The sequence below is a fragment of the Meriones unguiculatus genome, chromosome 21 (assembly GCF_030254825.1).
Source record: "Meriones unguiculatus strain TT.TT164.6M chromosome 21, Bangor_MerUng_6.1, whole genome shotgun sequence".
NCBI lineage: Eukaryota > Metazoa > Chordata > Mammalia > Rodentia > Muridae > Meriones > Meriones unguiculatus.
The window spans coordinates 24,196,680-24,217,900 of record NC_083368.1 but is presented as its reverse complement, the minus strand read 5'-3'; the positions used below and the strand labels follow the sequence as shown (position 1 = coordinate 24,217,900).

The 21,221-nt window shown below is 36.5% G+C and overlaps 1 protein-coding gene across 3 annotated transcripts in view; it reads left to right on the top strand.

Moving 5' to 3' along the window:
• Cacna2d1 (calcium voltage-gated channel auxiliary subunit alpha2delta 1) overlaps positions 1 to 21,221 on the top strand; it is a 448,878-nt gene that overhangs the window by 256,008 nt on the left and 171,649 nt on the right. For all 3 annotated transcript variants that reach the window (XM_060374048.1, XM_060374047.1, XM_060374049.1), the window contains exon 5: positions 9,675 to 9,716. In XM_060374048.1, coding sequence (XP_060230031.1) covers positions 9,675 to 9,716 — 42 coding nt within the window. The remainder of the gene's footprint in view (positions 1 to 9,674; positions 9,717 to 21,221) is intronic.

The window sequence follows — 21,221 nt, the reverse complement described above, 5'->3', positions numbered from 1 at the left end:
AATTTAATGCCAATCCCAGCTTGCAAAAGGCACTCTGCTCCTTTGTCTCTCTCCCTTTAGTATGCTCCTTGTTTTCAGAAATAAATAAATAAACAAACAAATAAATAAATTGGCATAGCAATGATATCTGTAACATTCTTTGGGGCGTTATTTTTTTAACTAATTATTTTATACTCAGTGATTCACTACCATAAAGTGAGCTTGTATTATTTTTTTCAGTGTGATTATTTTCTGAGATTGATAATGATTAATTGGGAGATGTGATGCTGATATTAGAATGGGACAAATTAACATGCCTTTAATGACAGGATCTCACAGAGGATGGCCAAGTGCTCTGAACTTTGTTCAAGTCAAGAAGAGCTTTGTGTTGTCTAAATCAATAGGAAGGACATGATAAATGGAAGATTTTCGTGGATTAAGTTTTAATGGATTTGATGATTATAACCAAAGCTTCGCTGGAGCTAGAGACTGAAGCAGAACATAGCACCTCCCAGCCTCCGGAATATGCTTGTTCAGTTAGGAGCTGAAATTCCTTGGAGAGTTTGGGCCTGTAGAAAATAATTTATTTATCCTCTCATCTTCTACTTTTGCCTTTTCTCCAATGACTCAAGCCTTCTATTTATTAAATTCATCTGCAGTGCTGGAATAGCTCAGTGGCAGATTACTATTAAAGTCTTTAAGATGAAGAAATAAATTGGGACTGCTCTTAATGCTTAAAGAAATTGATTCTAGTTGAGGTCTTGTTGAGGTCCAAGAAACTCTGAAATAATTTTCCACTTAGAGTTTCTACTTGGTTCATTCTAAAAATGGTCTATATTATATTTTATTCGAATCTCGTTGTGTGTATGTATATATTGTATATTTATGTAATGTCTACACACTTGTTTGTTCTATTTAAAACTTTATTTCTCTTATTTATTTATTATTTTCTACAATTTATTCACTGTGTTTTTCCGCTGTAGCCCCTCCCTCGTCTCCTCCCAATTCCACCTTCCCTCCCTCTTCCCCACCTATACCCTTTCCCTAGTCCCCTGATAGGGGAGGTCCTTCTCCCCTTCTATCTGACCCTAGCCTATAGCCTATCAGGTCTCATCAGGGCTGGCTACACTGTCTTTTCTGTGGCCTGGCAAGGCTGCACCCCCTAGGGGGAGATGAACAAAGAGCAGACCTCTTTTAAAACCTCCATATATTTCATGAGCTTTACTATCTTAATGTAGAATTTCTAATATGTTCCTATAGCTTTTGTTATCTATTTACCAGACAGTACAGTTTAAACAATATTGAAAACATTCTTGTGGCATCGCAGAACCCTGTCACTATTCAGTCTGAAACACTGCAATCTCTTCATTAAAAGTGTACTTTTGTAGACATATTAACATTTCCTATGTGAAATAGTACAGTTGTTGTTTTTTTTTTTAATTCATTAAGGGGTGGAATTTCAGTTGTGTCGTTAGTCTCACAATAAATATTAAGGATGGAAGATCAGTACAACCAAGCATAATAAAGACCAGCAGATCTATTTTCTTTTTCTTGTCAATTCCCTTAGGAAGCTTTAACTTAATGATTAGCTAATGCATGCTGAGCTATTTACTAATATTTCACTCACAGGCACTATAATGGAACTTACCCCTATGATGGTACAAACAGGAAAATTACCTGAGGACTAAATGTAAAATAAACATGCTTTATAAGCAACAACCATGAAAAATACCTACAATAGGAAAACATTGTTTTCTTGTCTTAATCTTTCATTAAGCTAATTACATCAGTATTAAATTGTATTTATATTTTAAGATAAATTATGAAACAACATAAAATGAGTGAGTGTTCCTCAACAACTAAATATTAGTAGGTGAATGTTTTTAGCACAGAATTTACCGTCACTAGGAAATAGTAATCCCTGCATTCATAAAGGCAGCATGCTCAGGAGAAGGCTGGGAAGGGCAGGTACCTAATTCCAGATGTAAAGGCAGCTGCTAGTATCACTTTAGGCTCAGTTAGCAGTAGCCTTCCATTTGCAGATCTGAGACAGCTTGCTATGTGCCATGTTGATTTCTTCAGCACTTAGGTTCTCACACCCAACAATAAAGACGTCGTGGGTTTAGTTTCCATCAAAAGGTTGGGTATGCGTAAACTTAGTAGACATGGGTTCTTATGAGCAAAATGGTAAAACTTTATATATGAACTGGTATTCCTGATTTTTTTCTTTATATGTGTATAATACCTCCAAATATTTGTGAAGGATGTATAACTGAACTCTTTCCCAGTAATCTCCTCCTTCATTTTCTGTAATATGAGCAGTCACAGGATACACCTGTTGCCTAACCTGTCTCTTCTCCTGTAAAACAACCGTGGATGTCCACAATGTCTTCAGTCCAGTGACTTGCTGACACAGATAACCAAATGCAATCCTGTTCATTTTCCCTTTCCTTCTCTTAAGAATTTTCATATTCTCAACATGCTCTTACATCTGCATAATAAATTCATATAAAGACTTTATATAAAGCTTTAAGGGCTGCCCTTTAGAAATACTTTCCCACAATCACAAGCATGTACAACTAAGCCTACCAGTCTCTAAAGATTTTTTTTTCTTCATTTACACCGTGTTGCTGTGGGACCCATTGACACTCCACACACACTATCATTCTCGACACAGTCACTGGACATGAGGTCTGTGGTTTCTGGGCCAAACTGTTCTTAATCTATCTTAATAAAATTTGACTAACACGTGACTTAAGCTAAACTGTGGATCTTAGCATGCATGAATGATAAACATATCTCATTTTAAATGAAGAATATGCACTTTCAGTAGATTTTAATTTGAAAGTCGGGAATGATAAAAATTGATCAAAGTCATGCTTTAAAAAATATTAGTAGAAAATACAACTGCATGCAATGCATCAGGCTGTGTAGAGCCTGTGTATCAGGAGAGAAAAAAAAAACATATCAAATTATACAGAAGGTAAATCTCCATAGGAATACTGACAATGTTATGCATTTCAGGTGTGGATTATAAATTCATAACTTTTGGTTCCAATCCTTAAGTCACCCACAGCAGGATCTTATTTCTACAGGGAAGCTCATTTCTCATACCTCAGACTTTTAACATACCTATTCATCAGAGACCACCCTTTAGAGAAAACTGGCACACAATAGCTGTCACTCATAATATATATTTTAAGATGGAGTAGCCCATTTTACCCAGATTTGATTTTGGATTCCCAATAGATACCAAGAGAGTAAAGTAATTTATCTCCTAACTTACTAGGGGGCGTTTTAAATTTCACCCAGCAGCAGTATTGTGTTAGAACGGACCGTATAAGTAAATTTATTTCAAGGAGATAATACACATCAAACTCACTTGGTTAAAATCAGAAACCAGACAATTTGTTTTTGTCATCTGAGATAACTTAATCATGAAAAATTGCCCTGTGCAGGTTTCACTAATCTGTGGTCTAGCAGAAGCTGTTGCTGGCTTTATTCCATGTACTTTACCATGAAAAGTCTTGGAGACTACTGCTTCTCTCTGGACTGTTGTCTTAGGTGATGATGTTCGTAATTTTCATCAAAATATTTAGTCATAATTAAGAAACAAAATGGCTCTTTCTATGACCGAGGATTGTTAGTATATATGCCATAGTTTAGTTAAACCAGCAAATAATACTGATCTGATTACTTTCTGGAAGGAAATACTCAGGAAGCTCTTAGTGAGGCTAAGTGATTAACAATTGACCACCCTTCTCTCAATGATAAAGAGGAACTATGGTTAACTCTTTGAAATGCCTAATTCTCTGCCATCTACAGATTCTAAGAGATATTCTCCCCCAAGAAAAGGCAAAAGAAACAGAGACCCACCCATTCATTCACACATTCAGGCATCCTATAAAAAATACTAAACTGGAAGCTTTAATACAAAGCCTTAATACAAATATATATATTGCTCTACGTATACTTATATATTTATATATAACTTTACAGTGACATAAATATGCACACATATATATAACTATATATGGAAACATATATATGTTTGTATGTGTGTGTGTGTTTTCCCAGTTTGATTCTATTGGAGGAAACTAAGTATTTTTAATTAATTATCTACTGGAGGTTTTTTCTGGGTGAGGACGTGTGTCCACCCCTCCTTTCGGTAGCTCTATGTCCCTCTCTGAATGGTTCAGACTGGTGCAGGTCTTACACAAGTTGCCTCAGTCTCTGTGAGTTCACAGGTGCATTGATCATCTTTATTTAGAATTCGTGGAACATGGAGAAGTCAAGGTGATGCCTTCATAGAGCCTTCACTTCCATGTGCTAGCTTCTTATGCACTTCACAGGTCAGAAAAAAAATGTAAGCACCAACCTACTCACAAAACCTTTGATCTACAGTTGCATTCTTTCTTCACATATGCTAGTGTAATGGTGACACAAAGTTTGTGGGCCTAACCAACCAATATCTGATTTGACTTGAAGGCCTATTCCACTAGAGGGAAGCCATGTCAGACACTGCTGAGATGACCAATAATCGGAGGCTAGATACTCTGAACTACATAGCCTAGAACTCCAGGGACTTAGAGTAAAAACCGATTCTACTGTTCTAAAAGCAAAAACAACAAACAAACTAAAAAACAAAAGCCCTCAACAATAAAATGACTCCTAATGAGATTCTGCTATACTCATAAATCAGTGCCTTTTCAGCCATCAGATATGGCTGCAGCAATTTGGGACAAATACAGAGAGCCACAGCCATACATTCTGCAGAGAGTGAGAGACCTTGGAACGCTCGGCCCTAAATGGGAAGCCTCCACCAAGTCCCTCCCCTCCATGTCCAGGAAACAGTGAGGAAGATGAAGCATAAAGAGTGCAAGAGCAAAAGGTGATGGAGGACACCAAATAAATCAATAATAAATAAATAAATAAATAAATAAATAAATAAATAAGGCCCTCTAAATCACAAGATTTTTAAGGTAGCAAGATAGGGTACTGCTGGATCTGGACCTGGATCTCCTTTCCACTGATGTGCTGCAGGGGTTGCATTTGCATCCTTAGGCAGCCTGTAGGTATCAGTCATCCTGTTTCTCCAGGACTTAGCACTGAGGACGTAGTCAGAATAATTGTTAATGGTCCAAATCAGAGATAGCGGCAGTTGCTCTTCATATCATATGCATGTGCAGTCACTGTTTCTGCTACATAAAATACATGTGGACAAATCTGCTAAGGGATGTTGAACTAAATCTGAGTGCAATGAAGCGATTTAAGTCATGGAACCACGGAAATCTGGGTCATTATTGGGGTTCGGGATCTGTACACTGATTGAGAAACCTTCCTAAGCAGAGTGGGCTGGAGGCAGGGGACAAGATCAAGAGAGTGAGGGTTCAGCAGAGACTCATGCCCTACTTGAATTATGAGGCTTTAAGAACTCACGTTCATTCTTTTAAAACAAAGTTTTCTCCACTAACTTTTTCGGTAGTGAGTTCATTTTAATCAAAATTCTCTGTATAATAATATCAGAATATAAAGCTTACCTGAGCTAATGAGTTACTCTTTATTTCTCTGAATTGTGTCTTTCTCTTACTCTGCATCAAATTATTTGGTGTTCCCAACTTGAATCACTTTCTTGCATGATGACTTAGTTTAACATTGCTGCACATACATAGGTATTTTATGCAGTGAAAACATTTGCTATAAATGAATATGATATGGAAAGTAATCGATGCTATCCCTAATATGAGATCTTTCAAGTGTAAAATTATTTCTGAGGCAAGCAATATTGAATTACAAAATTAAAAGTTCCAAATATAATTATTGTTGTTTTTTTAAAGGAAATATAAGGAACTGGAGCTAGAAATATATGTTATGTGGTTATAAAATGTACTCATCCTAATATTTCAGGGTCATTTTGCCATAGCTGAAGACTATGTGACTAACATAAAATTTAACTATGTCCAAATCCTGATTGCTGTGTACATTTATCTTAATGAATTAACCAATGGAATCTTTTTACCTATGCTTAATAAGGAAATAATTTAAATATATGCTAGAAGTTAAGAATTCCCTTTTTAAAATTACAAAGTATTCCATATCTGGCTTCAAGAAGGACTGTAAATGTTTAGTCTAAGTTATAATTTTATGACTAATTCCTTGTGACGTAACTTTACATGCAGTTTGCATTTCACACAAACATTCAGTTTTTAATTATACACACATATATGCCTTTCGTGTTTTTCTTTAGTTCATTTTAAAATTTCAAGTAGAATGAATGGTGTTATCTCAAACCTAGAAGACCTGGTATAAATGAATAAAATTTAAATAAACTTTGGAGTAATAATTATCAGAAATGCTTTTCGGGACAAATGAAAAATTTCTGAAAGTATAGTTACATAACAGGATTTACGGATGATGTAGTACAGTGAAAATAGGAATACATTAGGAATCCTCAAACATGGAAGTTTTAAGAGCTTGACTTGGCTTAATTTAAATTTCATGTACAATGCATCCTAGCAGAATAGAAATATTTAGTTTGATTTCCTCCTAGCATGCATTGTCACACTTGGACCCTCTCTTTTCACGACATCCCCACACTTAGAAGGCTTAACCTCTTTATGGGGTCACATATAGGAAACCATTTGATTTCACCGTAGTACTGTCAACCAAAGTAAGCCTCCACCCCTAGGTTGGGCTGTGTCATTGAGCTGATTCCAGCAAGAGAAGATGGGTTTAATTTGTCTCCTGTCTTTCCTGACATAGCGCCACAGTGTATGAATGCGAGTGTTTCTGTTGACAGGATGGAGGATGGGGCTGAAGCACTTGAAATTTAACACGGCTTCACGTAGTTTGCTACGTCTTCTGATTTTGTGAATTCAAGAAGCATGCAGAAGAAAATGAATTCTACAAGGGAGACTCACTTACTGTGTGTTTATACTGTTGCGGGATCCACATCCTAAACTGGAAATTGCCTGTGGCACATAAATGACTGCATTGCAAGTGCAATCAATAAAGCAGTGACTAGGTGTGTTTCTCAAGCGGACAAGGAACTGTCTCCTGCTTTTGTATTTAACTCAGTCAAAGGGATTCCATAAGAAGTTTCAGGAACTGGAAATTCTGTGCTCAACCCAGTCACTTCAAAGATCAAATTATATTATTATATCTATCAATCTTTACTAAAATAAATTTCAATCTATAGGTTTTAATCAGTGTAATGAACCATGTTCTCTAATATTTAAATTTTGCGTTCTAGTAAAGACTCTTCATTATCAATGTAGGGTTTTCAAATCAACAACAAAAGTTGGGATCTGGTTTCTAACTTTCTTAAGTTGGGAAACAGAATGATGTTTTCCTTCATAAAGATGCATATGTTCAGATATACACTGAAACTTATGAACACATTAAAATTGGCATTTTTCACAAGGTTTATGCACATTTGTATGTGTATGCATATGAGCATGTGTGTGTGTGTGGGAGAGAGAGAGAGACAGAGACAGAGACAGAGAGACAGAGAGAGACAGAGATTGATTGATTGAATGGGTAAAAATGGCCAGAGACCTTAAGAGGGTTTTAAGCTTCTGGAAGCTGAGAGTTAAGGTGGTCATAGCCATCCTTTGCTGATGTTGGGGACTGAGTTCCACGTCCCCTAAAAGATGGACTTACTTACCTGTAGAGTCATATAGTCATATATCCAGACTTCCCAAAGGGACATCATTAACAGTTTTTCCCCTAAATATCATGACTTAAAAATATTTTTTTTTCAGCAGAAAGATACACATGGTATATACTCACTTATATAGACCTATGAGATAGGATAAATATACTGAAATCTATCCACTTAAAGAAGATAAACAAGAAAGAGAACCCAGGGTTCGATGATCAATCCTCACTTAGAAAGACAAATGGGATGGACATTGGATGTAGGAGCAAACAAGTAACAGGACAGGAGCCTACCACAGAGGGCCTCTGAAAGACTCTACCTAGCAGTGTATCAAAGCAGATATTAAGACTCATAACCAAACCTCCCGCAGAATGCAGGGAATCAAAAAAAGGGGGGGAGTTAATACGACCTGGAGAGGACAGAAGTTCCACAAGGAACAAATGTATCTGGGCACAGGGGTCTTTTATGAGACTGCTTCTCCAAACAAGGACCATGTACAGATGCAAGCTATAGCCCCTGGTCAGATGTAGCCATTGGTAGCTCAGTATCCAAGTGTGTACCCTAGTAAGGGGAACAGTGACTGTTTCTGACATGAACTCAATGGCGGGTTCTTTGACCTCCCCCCGTCCCAGGGAGGAGCAGCCTTGCTAGGCCATGGAGGAGGACTTTGCAGCCAGCCCTGAAGACACCTGATAAACCAGTATCAGATGTAAGGGGAGGAGGTTCTCCCTTATCAGTGGACTTGGAAAGGGGCAGAGAGGAGATGAGGGTGGGAGGGTGGGATTGGGAGGGAAAGAAGGAGTGGGATACAGCAGTGATACAAAGTTAACAAAACTGTAACTGATATTAAAAAAATAAAAATTAAAAAAAAATTTTTTCTATAAGACAACTGTAACAACTTGCTGTTTTTGAAAATCAGAGTCCAAGTAAGTTTTATTTAAAAATTTGTGTACTATAAGCTTGCTATGAATATAATTTTAGAATTATTTATGCTGGTAGATGTTTATGAGACACAGAAAAATGTGTCTTTATGTAGTGCCCAATATACTATTGCAGACATACGGAGCTAACCTCAAGACACAAGAATAGGAATTTGAAATCCCTGACAATAATTTTCGCTCCCTTATATTGTCCTCGCAAAGCATAATTATAGTCCTCCTTCATATTTTCAGTGTCTGGGAAGCCAGAGAGATGGATCAACGATTAAGAGTTCTGTCTCTATGTTCAGGGGACATGGCTTCAGTCCCCAAAGAATACATGTCAGTTCATCAGTTCCAGGGGATCCAACACTCCTTTTGGCTCCACAGGCAGTAGGCGAGCACATGGTGTACCTAAGTGCATGAGACAAGACACGCTCACACATAAAATACAGTAAATCTAAATACAATATATATAATAAACTTGAAAATATACATTTTCAGCAAAATCGTGTTCGGAGGGACTGTAGGTTATCATTATTCTTGCTGAAGTGTAAACACTAATTTACCAATTCACTAGAATAGGAGAAATAACGCTAACATATAGTTTGACACTTATGTAATTTGATATACTTCACCATCTGAATCTAGTTACTTAAATCTCATAAAAAAAAATTCTGATAACATTACATAGTACGTCTCCGGGAGCTGACACCTTGGAGAGTTCCACATGAAGATTAATACCTTTTTAACATTAATATAGAAATTGTCTTACCTCATTCTGCGATGTTTATTTATACTATGTATGTACTTACAAGTGTGTGCCAAGGATGCGCTCGACATGAAATCCATACGTTTTTTTTTCTTGGATGATGTTTTTCAGTTCTGCTCTGAGATCGTTTTTCCACTGTAAGGTGAGCTATTGTGGTTGCACCGGTGTACTGCTTTAGTGTTTCTGAAAATGTCTGAGGATCTGGGGGGTTCATAGAAGATATTATAAAAGCAATATCATGAAGTGTTTTTTACTTAAATAGTGTTAAAAATTCATTTTTTATTAGGTCGAGTATTTTTAGTTTGTGTCTTGTAATCAACACAACATTCTTTTTCTTTCTTTTTAGAGCAATGAAGTTGTCTACTACAATGCTAAAGATGATCTTGATGTGAGTATTAAAATGCTTTTTATTAAATTGTTACTTATGATGAAGGATTGATTTTAGCAGCTGAAAGGGGATTTGACACATTGAGATTCAGCTCACAAAAGCAAAAACATTAGACGTAGCAAGGTGATGGTGAGTGTTAACACTTATCTACTTTCTACTGACTGCTTTCTGGCCTTTTTATATTAGAAATGGCATTCTAATTTCCTGTTTCTGATCCAGCACAACCTATGTGTGCCTCAATGTGTGTTGCAGTGGCTCAGACAAGTGTATTTCATTTGTAAGCTTAAGGGCAGATCTTAATAGATCCTGGCTTATGTCAGTGGGGTTTGGTGTGTGTGAACAGTATATGCCAAGAGGAACTGTTTTTAAAATCCAGTGTGAATGGTGTTCCCAAACTGTTAGCAGTGATCCTGCTGACCTCATCTTTAAAACAATTGGCTATGATGGTTACAATTCGTTGACAACTTGACGTTACCAAGAATCGCCTAGAAGAAAAGCCAGTGGGCAAACCTGTGAAGCCTTCTGGAAATGTCTGCAGTGATTACTTTAATCATGTTAATACTGGTGGGACTTTACCTGTGGAAGCTTCTCTTCTAGGGCGTGAAGTCCTGGACTGAATGCTGGGAAGAAATGGGGTTCAGTGTGAGCATGCATTTGTCTTTGCTTCCTCACTGTGGACACAACCTTACCAGCTGCTCCATGACTTTCTTGCAATAATAGCAGTTCCATTAAACTCTGATGCCAAATAAGCCTTTTCTTTCTTAATCTGCTTTCATTAGGGCATTTTATCACAGTGATAGGTAAAGTAATATCTGATAGGTATACAACAGAACCTATGAGCATGCACACACACATGTCTGTATGTGTCTGTATATATGTGTACGTGTGTGCACATATGTGTGTGTTGCTTGGAAACCTAGAGCCATGCAAGTGCTCTGTCACTGAGCAGTACTCTTGATGTCATACATAATATTTTAAAATAAATGTTGTTACTATGAGTAACAAATATTTGGGAACATGAATTATTTTTTGAATAATAAGGTATGTATAATTTTGCCCTTTTTTGTAGGGATTAATTAAGAAAGTATTTATTTAGTTATGTTCGGAACAGTTCAAAACTTACAGTTTATACTCAAGGCTGAGAATGTTCATGGTTTATTGTTTGCATTAGAAAATACTTAAACATAATTATTTATCCACAAGGGCATTTTGAAGCCCTGTTATATTTGTAAGAACTAGAATTTATCATTAAATAAAACACAGTACCATTATAAAATTATTGTTTGTCATATTCACTGTTTTATCTGAATAAAAAGCATTCTTACAATAGTGTGTATGGAGAATGAAAACATAAAGAGTTGGCCTTCCAAGTCATTTTAAAACAATGTAAATATATTTTACTGAAACACTGTAACTCCCAGGTTATGTAACTACACTGATATCTTCAAATACCAGATATAATGAGTACTAAATTTTCTGGTATCCACAGACCAATTTTCACAAATTATCTTGATTTGTATAATAACACTATGGAAAACACATATTTCCCCCTTTCAAAGATGAAAACCTCGTATTTTTTTTAATTATTTGTTCTTAATTTATGTGTGTAAGTGTTCTGCCTCTGTATTTGTATGCTCATAAGTATGTGTAAGAAAGTGTGTCTGGTATCCACAGATCTGAAGATAAGGTCAGATCCCCTGGAACTAAAACTACAGATAATTGTGAGTTGCCATGTGGGTTCTTGGGACCAAACCCACGTCTCTGCAAGAGTAGAAAGGGTTCCTAACTTTTGAGCCTTATCACCATATCCACTGCTTCTTTATAGAAGTCCAATTTTTTTCTAGACATAGGTGATTTACTTGTGATGGCTTTCTTATTATAAAGACTGTATCTGTAATCTTAACCATACATAATGGCTTTTATGAGTCTTTTAGCACATACAAAATGTTTTATGCTTTATGAAGTGGTCCCAGTATAAAAGTTTAAATGACAATTGTATTAGTTATTTGAAAATAATTTGGCCATGGATATGAAAGAAAGCTAAGGAGATTCACTGAAGGCTTTTTGGTGGGGAATGAAGAAGAAGATGCAAGTATAATCTTAGAAACAGAAAAAAATCGATAAAATATGAAAATTCATCATCAAATTTCTTTAATACATTATTTCCTTTACTAAACATTTAATTCACAAAACACTAGGACTATTTTTATAGTACTAAATCTAGAATGTGTTACATTGTAATAATGACACGAAGTACATCAAATAAATATTTTGTTGTAATACTTTTACAAGTAATTACATTTTGGGCCAAGCTGAGGAGTTTTGCTTCATTATATTTGCTTGGTAGTCAAGAATTTCCTTATATTTTACATAGAAACGGAGTGCTTTTGCTAAGGCACTAATGACTACACACAGGAATGTGAAACTGGCTTTTAGTAAGTAATTACCATATTTTTAATTACAGTGCTTCAAAAGTAGAATGTTCATTCGCCACCTGTGGAAATGTACCCATGAGTTTTGAATTCGGAATATTGAAATCACACCCAGTGTTTTCCTCATAGTTTACAAGCAGAAATGCTTTTCAAATATGGAAATTAAATTCCCTTGATGTTATTTATCCCCTTTGTATTGAAATAAAACTCTGTCATAGACTTGCTTGGTCTCCTTTTGGAGCTCTTGTCCTCTCCAGGTCTTTCCATCTCCCCTTCTTTTAGAAAATTCCATTCATTCTGCCCAAAGTGTGGCTTTGAGTTTCAGCCTCTGCTTTGATACCTTAATCAGTAGTCTGGCAGTAGTCTCCTGTCCTGTTGCCTCTCTTTCCTGCTTCCAATGTCTATCGCATTTGCCCTTCTGAATGAGGATTGAGGATCTTCCCTAGGGTCCTCATTGTTGTTTAGCTTCTTTAGGAGTATAAATTTTAGTATGTTTATCCTATATAATATGGCAAATATCCACTTATAAGTGAGTATATACCATGTGTGTCTTTCTGCTTCTGGGTTACCTCACTCACGATGATCTTTTCTAGTTCCCACCATTTGCCAGCAAATTTCATTATTTTCTTGCTCTTTTTAAAATGTATTTATGTATTAATCACAATTTATTCACTTTGTATCCCAGCTGTAGCCCCCTCCTTTATCCCCTCCCAATCCTATTCTCCCTCCTTCATCTCCACCTATGCCCCTCACCATGTCCACTGATAGGGGAGGTCCTCGTACCCTTCCCTCTGACCTTTGCCTATCAGATCTCCTCAGGACTAGCTGCATTGTCTTCCTCTGTGGCCTGGTAAGGCTGCTCCCTCCTCAGGGGGAGGTGGTCAAAGAGTCAGCCATTGAGTTCATGTCAGAGACAGTCCCTGTTCCCATTACTAGGGAACCAACTAGGGATACTGATTTCTTTTTTTTTTTTTTTAATTGCTGAGTAGTATTTCATTGTGTAAATGTACCAAAATTTTTGTATCCATTCCTCAGTTGAGGAATATCTGGGTTGTTCCTAGATTCTGGCTATTACGGATAAAGCTGCTATGAACATGGTTGAACAAATGCCTTTATTTATATTCGTGTTGTACACTTAAGCCTCTTTTGGATATATGCCTAAGAGTGGTATAGCTGGATCTTGAGGAAACACTATTCCTAAATGTCTGAGATAGTGCCAGATTGATTTCCAAATTGGTTGTTAAAGTTTACATTTCCACCAGCAGTGGAGGAGGGTTCCCCTTTCTCCACATCCTCTCCAGCATGTGTTGTCACTTGATTTTTTGTTCTTCACTATTCTGATGGGTGTAAGGTAAAATCTCAGGATTGTTTTGATTTGCATCTTTCTGATGACTAAGGATGAAGTGTTTCTCTGCCATTCAGTATTCCTCTATTGAGAATTCTCTGTTTAGCTCAATGCCCCATTTTTTTTTAATTGAAGTATTTGATTTGTTGGTGTTTAACTTCTTACGTTTATATATTCTGGATATAAGCCCTCTGTCAGATATAAGGTTGGTGAAGATCTTTTCCCAGTCAGTCAGCTGTCATTTTGTTCTGATGACTTGTCCTTTGCCCTTTGCTCTACAGAAGCTTTTCAGTTTTATGAGGTCCCATTTATTGATTTTTGCTCTTAAAGCCTGTGCTGTTGGTGTTCTGTTCAAGAAGTTGTCTCCTATGCCAATGAATTCCAGGCTTTTCCCTACGTTTTCTTCTAACAGGTTTAGTGTGTCTGTTTATGTTGAGGTCTTTGATCCACTTGGACTTTAGTTTTGTACAGGGTGACAGATATGGATCTATTTGCATTTTTCTACATGTAGATATCCAATTAGACCAGAACAATTTGTTGAAGATGCTATCTTTTTCCATTGTATCGTTTACAGAGCCAAAAAATGCTGGGCCCTGGGGCCCCTGCAGAGACTGGTACCCTAACCATGGACCATGCATGGAGAGGACCTAAAACAACTCAGATGTATCCCATACACTCAGTCTCCAAGTGGGTTTCTAGTAAGGGGAACACGGGCTGTCTCTGTCGTGAACTCTGTGGCAAGCTCTCTGATCACATTCCACTGGGGGGTGCAGCCTTCTCAGGCCACAGAGGAAGATGATGCAGCCAGTCCTGATGAGACCTGATAGGCTAGGGTCAGATGAAAGAGAAGGAGGGCCTCCCTCATTAGTGCACTAGGGGAGGGCGCACAGGGAAGAAAAGGGAGGAAAGGTAGGATTCGGAGTTGATGAGGGAGGCGGCCATAGCCAGGATACAAAGTGAATAAATTGTAATAAATAATAATTAATAAAAATATTTTAAAAAGTAAAAATATCACTTAAAAACCTGTCATAGAGGAAAGGATCTATTGGAAATGATGCTATTGAATGTGATTGTATTTTGTACTTCTTCATCCCAACTAAAATAAATGAATTATAATGTTTTTGTTGAAATTATTTTTTTAAATGATGCATTCTCCATATTACACATGAGAGACTTTAGCAAATTTATTCAAAAGCTTATGGAGTAAAAAATTACTCAGAAACTAATATAAGTATTTAGAAAGTGATTATCTATTTTTTTATGTACATAGTAATAGAGAAGTTGGCAGAGAATGTTAGGAAGAATAAAGAAAATAACAGGATCCACAGACCAAGTCATGCTCATACCTACTTTTGAGTTCTAATTATCCAAAAGTTATTAAATCCTATTAGGCTCCAAAAGTTTGGCTGGGGAGCTGACTCGATGGCTTTAATGCCTGCGGCCCAAGCATGAGGACCAGCGTTCTGACACACAGCACTCACTTATGTCAGGTGTTTGTAATCCTATCACAAATGTGCAGGCCCGCTGCTTACCCAGTGCAGCCAGTCCATGAGATGAGTGACAGACCCTTCCCAAAAAATGAACGTGAAGAGAGACTGAAAGACGCTCGACATTGACATCTGTCATCCACAGGCACAGAGCTCACATAAATGTTCTTATATGTATAACCTCCAACCGAGTTATTTTTCTTCTTTTTTGTTTTTGTCTGAGAAATTGTACTCTTTTATTTATTTATTTTTACTTTTAAACTTTGTTTGTTTGTTTGTTACAATTTATTCACTTTGTATCCCTGCTGTGGCCCCCTCCCTTGTCTCCTCCAGGTCCCACTCACCCTCCCTCTTTTCCCCTTATGCCCCTCCCCTAGTCCACTGATAGTGGAGGTCCTTATCCCCTTCTGTCTGACCCTATTTTATCAGGTCTCATCAAGGCTGGCTGCATCATCTTCCTCTGTGGCCAGGCAAGGCTGCACCCCCTAGAGGGAGGTTAACAAAGAACAGGCCACTGAGCTCATGTCAGAGACAACCCCTCTACCCCTTAGGAGGGCACCCACATGGATACTGAGTGGTCTATGGGCCACTCTGAGCAGGGGTTTTAGGTCCTCTCCATGTGTGGTCCTTGGTTGGATTATCAGTCTCTGCAGGCCCCCCTGGGCCCAGGTTTTTTGGCTCTGTTGGTCTCCTTGTGGAGCTCCTGTCCCCTCCAGGTCTTTCTGTCTCCCTTTCATTTAAGATACAGTGTTGGTGATTAGTGCTGTTTTGAGTTCACTCCATTTTTAACTCGTATTCTGATGAAAATATGTTTTTTTCATGGAGATTATACCTGACATATATAAAGAATATAGCCACATTATGGAATTTAATACTTAAAAAGAAGATGAAAAGTCATCCAAATATTTCTTAAGCTGTTATATTATCATTCTATCTTTTGTCTTTAAAGTTTTCCATTAACCTATTTTAAATATTATTTTGTTATTATTTTTCTGCTTTGTTTTTATGAGACAGGGTATTGCTATATACTGTTGGCTGGTATTACAGTCATGGAAAACCATGATTGATGTGACACATGTTCAAATAACTAATTTATAAAATAGTAAAATTATGTGTGGTAATATGTAAAACATGTAAAATAATATGTAAATAATATATTAATATGTAAACAATATGTGGCAGTAAGTAAATAATATGTAAACATATGTAAAAAATAATAAATGTGTGTTATTGAATAGATTTTAGGTAACAATTTGAGTTGTTATGATACCATGAAATGACTCTTCTTCTGAGGAAGTTAAATTTTGCTTCTAGAATGTTCAAATTCAGAGCAATGCAATAAATATATTGGTGCATTAACACTTTTTTAAAATTAAAATTTCTATTTCATTTATAGGTTAGATCCCCAGAGTGGTTCTGTTTTGTTAGAGGTTTGAATATTAAATGCAAGCATTTATAGAAAAATAGACCAAATTCCATGGTTTGCCTTAATTTACATAGTAATTATTTACTGAAGCATTGTTTGGCATAAAATTAAAAGAAAATTTTGCACATTAAATTTGAATAGCTTCATCTACCAATACTCATATTTTGCCCTACATATAGAGGAAGCATGTTGTACACTGTTCTATTATTCTTATCAGCAAAGGTTTTAATAATTACACACTCTATTATTCTTATCTATTATTCTTATGACCTTGTTGAAATACTGTAAGGTACAATTTGTCTGTAAAATATGGATATGAACATATATTTCCTAATGTTCACAAAGTTAGATTTTTCACACCTATTTGAGTAGCAGTTGCCTGTCATATTTTCTCATTTTATTTTATTTTTATATTAATTACAATTTATTCACTTGCTATCCCAGCTTTAGCTTCCTCCTTCACTCCCTCCCTACCCCACTCTCTCTCCCTCATCTCCTCCCATTCCCTTCTCTAAGTCCACTAATAGGCGAGGTCCTCCTACCCTTCCCTCTGGCCCTAGCCTATCAGGTCTCCTCAGGACTGGCTGCATTGTCTTCCTCTGTGGCCTGGTAAGGTTGCACCCTCTTCAGGGGGAGGTGATCAAAGAGCAGTCCAATCAGTTCATGTCAGAGACAGTCCCTGTTCACATTACTGTGGAACCCACTTGGACACTGAGCTGCCATGGGCTACATCTGTGCAGGGGTTCTAGGTTATCTCCATGCATGGTCCTTCTTTGGAGTATCAATCTTAGAAAAGACCCCTGTGCCCAGATTTCTTGGTTCTGTTGCTCTCCTTGTGGAGCTACTGTCCCCTCCAGGTCTTTCTATCTCCCCCTTCTTTCATAAGATTCCATGCACTCTGCCCAAAGTTTGGCTGAGTCTACCCTATTGGGTAGAGTCTTTCAGAGGCCCTCTATAGTAGGCTCCTGTCCTGTTCTCTGTTTTCTCCCTCTTCCCATGTCCCTCTTGTTTGCCTTTCTGAGTGAGGATTGATCATCTTACCCAGGGTCCTTCTTCTTGCTTAGCTTCTTTAGGTGTACAGATTTTAGTATGTTTATTCTATTTTATATATCTAATATCCAAAATATAAGTGAGTATATATCATGTGTGTCTTTCTGCTTCTAGGATACCTTACTTAGGATGGTCTTTCCTTGATCTCACCATTTGTCCTCAAATTTCATGATTTCCTTGTTTTTAATTGCTGAGTAGTATTCCGTTTTGTAAATGTACCACAATTTCCGTATCCATTCCTCTGTTGAGGGACATCTGGGTTGTTTCCAGATTCTGGTTATGATGAATAAAGCTGCTGCAAACATGGCTGAGCAAATATCCTTGTTGCGTACTTGAGCATATTCTGAATATATGCCTAGGAATGGTATACCTGGATCTTGAGATAGGAGTATTCCAAATTGTCTGAGAAAGTGCCAGGTTGAATTCCAAAGTGGTTGTACAAGTTTACATTCCCACCAGCAATGGGTGAAATGAGGGTTTTCCTTTCTCCACATCCTCTCCACTATGTATTGTCACTTGAGTTTTTTATCTTGGCCATTGTGTTGCATGTAAGGTGAAATCTCAGGTTCATTTTGACATGCATTTTTCTGATGAACTTTTCTTTAAGTGTTTTTCTGCACTTTTCTATTTACTATAGGTAGGAAATGGAAACTCATAAATATCTTTAACATGATAAATCAGTAAGAAAAATATCATAAACATAAATACATGTAAGGAAAAAAATTATAATTTAGGTTACACATTTCCAGAAGACAAATATATCTCAATCTCTACTCTGGAGCATCTATCTCCAAATATTCAGATGTGAGTATTCACCATGAAATAACAATTATGAAAGATCCTGATGCTTCCCTTGCTTGTGAGTGAGGCTTACCTGCCATGTGGAACCTGTAGCCCTTGTTTGTATCTTCTTTAGATCCCATTTCAGTTTTGCTCAACAGCATTTTATGGAGGGTATGGGCCAATGCAAACACTGCATTCCATTTGATATAGCTGGGCTCAGAATTGGTCATCCCATTATTTTTTTCTGGTTTAATCCTTACAGAAATATTTGCAGGGTATGGTTTATTATTTCCAGTTAGCAAAGAAGGAGGTGAACGATCAAAATTGTCAATCCAGAATTTACGGAAGTAAGAATCTCCTTGGTACTACCTGGTAGGCTGTAGGTGACTCGAGAAAATGCTTTAAGCCAGGGACAGTTCTTTGAAGATGAGAAGCTTCCTCGGTAAAAGTTCATCAAGTCGTTCTTATTTGATATAGACTCTAAATATAATGCGTTGCTTTGCCGTGTTCCACACCTTCCTGGGAAAACCGCCTGAGTAGTGGCGCACGGATCACGGAAGTTCCGCCCCTTCTGGCGTTGCTTCCGTATCTGCCTTTCTGGGTGCAGAGACTTCGGAGGTAGGAGGCTCCGAGGTCAGATGGAGCTTTATCCCTTTATTTCCCACTTCAGAGCGATTCCTCGTCAGGGAAGTACCCTGCCTGTCATATTTATATGCTATTTTCTTATGACCACATTAGTAAATCTGAATAATTGTATAAATAATACGTTCTTTATAATAAATTAGAATGTATTGTTTGTAGTTAAGATATTTTAAAGGTATTACGATTAACTTTTAATGTGTTTATTACATATTTACATAAGAAAATTGAACCAATTTCAAATAGAAGTTCAAATGTTATAGAGATCTTAACAATTAAGAAAAGGGGCCAGAGAGATGGCTTTAGCCATAAAAGAACCTGTTGCTCTTGCAGAGGACCTGAATTTCGTTAAGAGCACCCACACTGAGTGGTTCACAAAAGCATATAACTCCAGCTTTAGGGGACCTGATGCCATCTGCTGTCCTTTACTGACACTTGCACTCACATACACTATACTACACTACACACACACACACACACACACACACACACACAAAGATACTCCCCCTCCACAGAGAGAGAGAGGTAGAGAGAGGGAGAGGGGGGTTAATAAAAATACAATTAATAAAAACTAGAGAATTGAGAGAAACATTTTACTAAGTATTCAAGGAAATAATACTTTAATTGCACCTAAATGCTTACTTAAAACTGATGCTGTACATGTAATTCCTACTCAAAACTGATTATATATATATATATATATATATATATATATATATTCAAAATTATGGTTTAGTCAAAATTATATTTATTGTATATTAGTCAAAATTATTTATTGGTCAAAATTATATATTGGTCAAAATTATATTTTGGAGGAATGACCTCAAAAGTGTTAAGTTACTTACAGAAGGATTTTGAGAAATATTATGGCTGGCACAAAATTGTGCTAAATTCTAACTTGAAATGAACCATAAGATGATCCTTCTATATAGCCTACTATGGTTGATTTGGAATATTTCCTGTCAGATTTTGAAAACTTAGGAGGACCTGAGACATGATTAATTAGATACCTACTAACTTTTTATTATAGAAATGTCAGTATCTTGATTCTTGTGTAATTCTCAGGATTCCAAAGGTAATGAGGACACTCATATTTAATCTTTCAACTAACCAGTTTAGACCAATTGCTCTTAGTCAGTTTTTCTTGATCTCAGTCTTGGTCTCTCTCTGTCTCTGTTTCTGTCTCTCTCCCTCTCCTTCTTCCCACCTATCTCTCTGCTTGTCTCTTTTCCTTCCTCCATCTCCCTCCTTCCCCCTCCATTTTATACCACCAAAGGAGGTGAATAGCATTAGAGGAAATCCCCTTTCTCCTACAGAGCCTATTTTGAAGATTGCACTTATCTCTTCTTTACAGACATTGTTTGCAAGCTATAATGAACTGTGCAGGTTCATAACAAGGAGGCACATAGAGTTTAAATTGGCCCCCTCCAGATACACATGCCCCAATTAAAATATCAATGTCAGCTATTTAAGTGAGAAAGAGGAGAGTAGTAATTAGGAAATAATAGTTTCTTTACATACCTCCAGTTGCTTTTCTCAGTGTATTAAAGTTACTGGCAACATTCCACCCACATATCTTCTATCATTTAAATGTAGTTGAATCTTTTCATTGCAGGAAATATCACTTTACTATGAAATGGACATAAAATTTTATTATTGTAATTTTTTTTCTAATGGGTGCATTTTGATCACTATTCCTAAATTGTTTTGTACAATAGAAACATTATTCAGAAAAATAATAAAAAAAAATATAAATACTATATACTCATCTATTTTAGATTTTAAAGGCCTACATTGTTTTACTTTGCACCATAGACAATTAATTTTCTAACAAAGTTGGAATTATATAGATGGTATAGTTTATTTACCTTCACAAAATGTTTTGCAAAATACATGAATCGATGGGCTGCTTCATTCATTATATATATATATCTTAAAAATCATATTTCCAGCACACTGTTTCAGTTTATATTTGACTCACTAGTACTATTCTTTGTCTAAGATATCAGATTACCATCTTATATATTAATGCTGCACATCAAATTAATCAATGCAACTAATTAGAATGCAAAATTAAGAAACTATCATATTAAAATTGTCCTCAGTGATTTCAATAGTGATGTAAATAGATGAAAGTTAAATTTTATTTGTTCCTTGTGCAAAGGACTGAATAACTACACACTCTGAACCTCTGTTTACTTTTTTTTTTACATTTCTCTCTGTTTCTGTGTTAGATGATTTGTTTTTCAGCTCCCCTGTATATGGCCACTGACATGGCCATATTCTCTGTTTTCCATACACTGACATCATTCATTTCCTTTCTGACTCTAAGACATTATTTTT